This window comes from Varanus komodoensis, unplaced genomic scaffold (assembly GCF_004798865.1).
Source record: "Varanus komodoensis strain SLA01 unplaced genomic scaffold, ASM479886v1 scaffold22, whole genome shotgun sequence".
In the NCBI taxonomy this organism is placed as follows: Eukaryota; Metazoa; Chordata; class Lepidosauria; order Squamata; family Varanidae; genus Varanus; species Varanus komodoensis.
The window spans coordinates 17,827,497-17,830,745 of NW_025335606.1; the positions used below are offsets into that span (position 1 = coordinate 17,827,497).

The 3,249-nt window shown below is 45.3% G+C and overlaps 1 protein-coding gene across 1 annotated transcript in view; it reads left to right on the forward strand.

Annotated features, from left to right (window-relative positions):
* The first annotated feature begins 564 nt into the window (after positions 1-564).
* LOC123024080 (lysozyme C, milk isozyme-like) overlaps positions 565-3,249 on the forward strand; it is a 7,575-nt gene continuing 4,890 nt past the window's right edge. The window contains exons 1-2 of the mRNA XM_044431373.1: positions 565-703; positions 2,613-2,771. Of these exons, the coding sequence (XP_044287308.1) occupies positions 565-703; positions 2,613-2,771 (298 nt within the window). The remainder of the gene's footprint in view (positions 704-2,612; positions 2,772-3,249) is intronic.

The window sequence follows — 3,249 nt, forward strand, 5'->3', positions numbered from 1 at the left end:
AAATAAACAATGTGAGCTAAAAATGCAAACCTGCATGTGCTCAGGGTCTGGAAACTTGTGGTTTGTAACATGTGGTTTGGTAACTTCAGGGGTGATCAACAGTTTGGCCTAACAGAGCCAGTAGGTCAAAGCAGTTGTAAAGCATGGACTAGAGGTTGGGAGGGTGAAGGGGTATGTTAGGCATGCAGTACACCCAGGGAGGCCCCCTGGAAGAACATTCATTACAGTCTCTAAAATTACCTCCCTTCTCCTCCAGGGTTGGGAATAGAGAGAACAACGAGTTGGTGGCGTCCCTGGTTCTAGCCAGGAGCGACCCAGGAGCTGGCTTTTCTCTGGAACACACTGAATCAGGCTGCAAAGCAATTCCAGCATCTGAATGTGCCACCCTGGAAGGGCAGGGGAGGTACTTTCAGCTGCCTGGATCACTCTTAAAATGTAGCATCTCTCTCAGCCCTTGGTTGAGCCAGCCTGCCTGCCTCTCTGCTTCTTTTCTAAGGGAATTAAGCTCTGCAGCCACAAAACGTGTCGTCTCCTTCTCCCATCACATGTCAAGCAGCCAGGACGATGACTCTCATACGACTGACCTTCCTTCTCGCTTGCCTTGTGGCTGCCGTCCAAGCCAAGATCTTTGGTCGCTGTGAGCTGGCCCATGTGCTGAAGAATAATGGGATGGATAATTATGCGGGTTACAGCCTGGCCAACTGTGAGTGCGGCTTCTCAGTGGAGCACATGGTTTGAATCCAAGCATTGAAAGCAGAAGCCTCTGTGTGGATATCTTCTGCTCAGCTTGCCTCTTCCCTACGCCTGATTTCCTGGTCTGTCCACCCACAGGAAGGTGCTACTTGATTCACCCTAGAACCTGCCCCAGATTTTTCTAGACCCCCCTCAACCCACAAGGGCACCTTCTTGGCAGCTTCTGGCCTGTTTTAGGCAGTCTTCAACACCAGATTTTCTTCCCAGATGTGTTGGACTGCAACGCCTTCTTTCCCAGACTTCATGGCCATCCATAGGATGGGGCTGCACCAAACCAAAAGCTGCTGTTTGTCCCTTGTTACTGTTACAGAGTTCCAGAGAGTGGATGTCCCATCTGTGAGAATCCTGGACATTGGCTGTGCCTCATATTCTATGGCATAAATATTCAACTTTTTTCAGCCCAAGGGCTGAATTCAATTTCCAAGCTGCTGCAGAGCATGGGTTTCTGGAGCTACCCATAGGCAATTCCAATAGCATCTGTGAAGTGGCTCTCCAGATAATTTTATTTTTCCCATTTTTAATATATGAACATAGATTTGTATGAAATCTGTAAGCTGTCTAGGAATGATACCTAGGCTTCAGCACAAGAAGACCAACTATCCAAATATGTATCCTTTGAGTCTTTACTGTACATTTAAGCTGATTTTAGTTTGTTAATAGTTCCTAGATTTTATCATATTTTATTGCATTTTGTTGTCTTGTTTTATGGATTATTCTAAACAGCCCAGAGAGCTTCAGCTATTGGGTGGCATAGACATGAAATAAATAACAATAATAATAATTTGAAGATGGCATCTATATGCTACCCATTCATCTGTCAAAAACATGGTATTTAAAATAAGTCCATTGCATTCTAGGAACTGAGTGCTTGTCCTTCCACATTTGTGATATCAGCCTTTTGGCTGTCAGTAGGGTGCAGAGAATCCATTTCCCCTCCATTCATTAATTGTCATGAATCAAATAAATAATTTAAAAGTGTGTGTGCATCAGTGAATATTAAAGACTGTTTCAGTACAAAATTTATCTGTGTAATAACCTCAGAGGCAGCTACTGCATGTTGCCAAAACATTATTTAAAATAAGCATTAGCAGCATCACATCACCAGCAACTAGCTGAATTAGAAAATTCCTTATTAAACAGATGTTATGGTGTTCACTAGACACAAAACAAAAAAGTTTTGCTGAGCTAGACACAATCATAGATCCACAGATATGACAACTAGATGCCAAGGCCATGATTCATGGTGCTCACAGCAGTTTCTAGTGTGAGAGCATCCAAAAAAGTTGGGGAACCTGTCCCTGAGGGCTGAATTCAAGTGGTGAGCCATGCTGAAGGCTAGGTGGAACGGGGCCAAAATATCCCCAATACCTGTATTGTGTTGCTTGAAGTTCTTATTATCAAAAGCACTTGGAGAAGAATTTCAGCTTTCTGGAATGGAGGAATAATACATAGAAAGCAAGAACCTGCCAAATGGAAAGCAGAAAGGGTGTGTGGAGCCAGGGGAATGGGCATATCCATTGCAGGAGGACCAAGTTTGGGTCCCCGGATTGAGGTTTTGCACCCCTGTTCCATGGACTTGCCTGTTTTGGTTTGTGCAAAATGCAAAGGCATTTGAGAGGGGGCCCTTTTTATCTATCTGTTCTGTGCATCTCTTGGAGGGTCTGACCTTTGGTACTGGGTGCTCCTTGTTTCAGGACAGCCTTCCCCAACCTGGCAACTTCCAGGTGTGCTGGACTACAAACCCCCAGACAACAGGCTGACTATGTGTGATGGGATTTATTCATTTGCTGGGCACTGAGTTGTTGGGGAAAGCTGGGCCTGTCTGAGGTACTTCTCCCCTTCCATTTCCTTCTCTGCAGGGATCTGTATGACCTTTTTTGAGACTGGCTTTGACACAGAGGCTGTTGATCACCATAAGGATGGCACCAAAGACTATGGCATCTTCCACATCAACAATGGTTGGTGGTGCAAAGACGAAGACACCATGTCTGAAAACCTTTGCACCATGTTGTGTTCAGGTGAGTCTCTTTCCCCAGCCAGCACTAGAGGGCGGTATGCCACAAGGGACAGGGAAGTGGGTGGCTCTGCTAGGGGGGAACCTCCCAGCCTTTCCTGATAGTGGTGATTAAAACTGGTCACTTTAATTTTTGTAAAATGAAAACAGACAAAAGAAAATGTAATATAGCCCACAATTTAATAGCATGTCAAGCCCTAGTTTAAGAAACATTTTATTATTAAGGATGTACCTGCTCCTCAGTTGTGGCCACTGCTCCAGTTTTAGTGTCGTCTGTGCATTTGATCAGCAGACTGTTCACCCCTTCTTCCATGTCATTAATGAAAAGATTAAACAGGATCAGCCCCAGGACAGAGCCCTGGGGGACCCCGCTTGTCACTGGCTGCCATCCCGATGATTCCCCACTAATGGTTACCCTCTGCTTTCGGTCAGTCAACCATGCCCTAATCCACCGGACAGTGCTTTGGTGTATCCCAAATCTC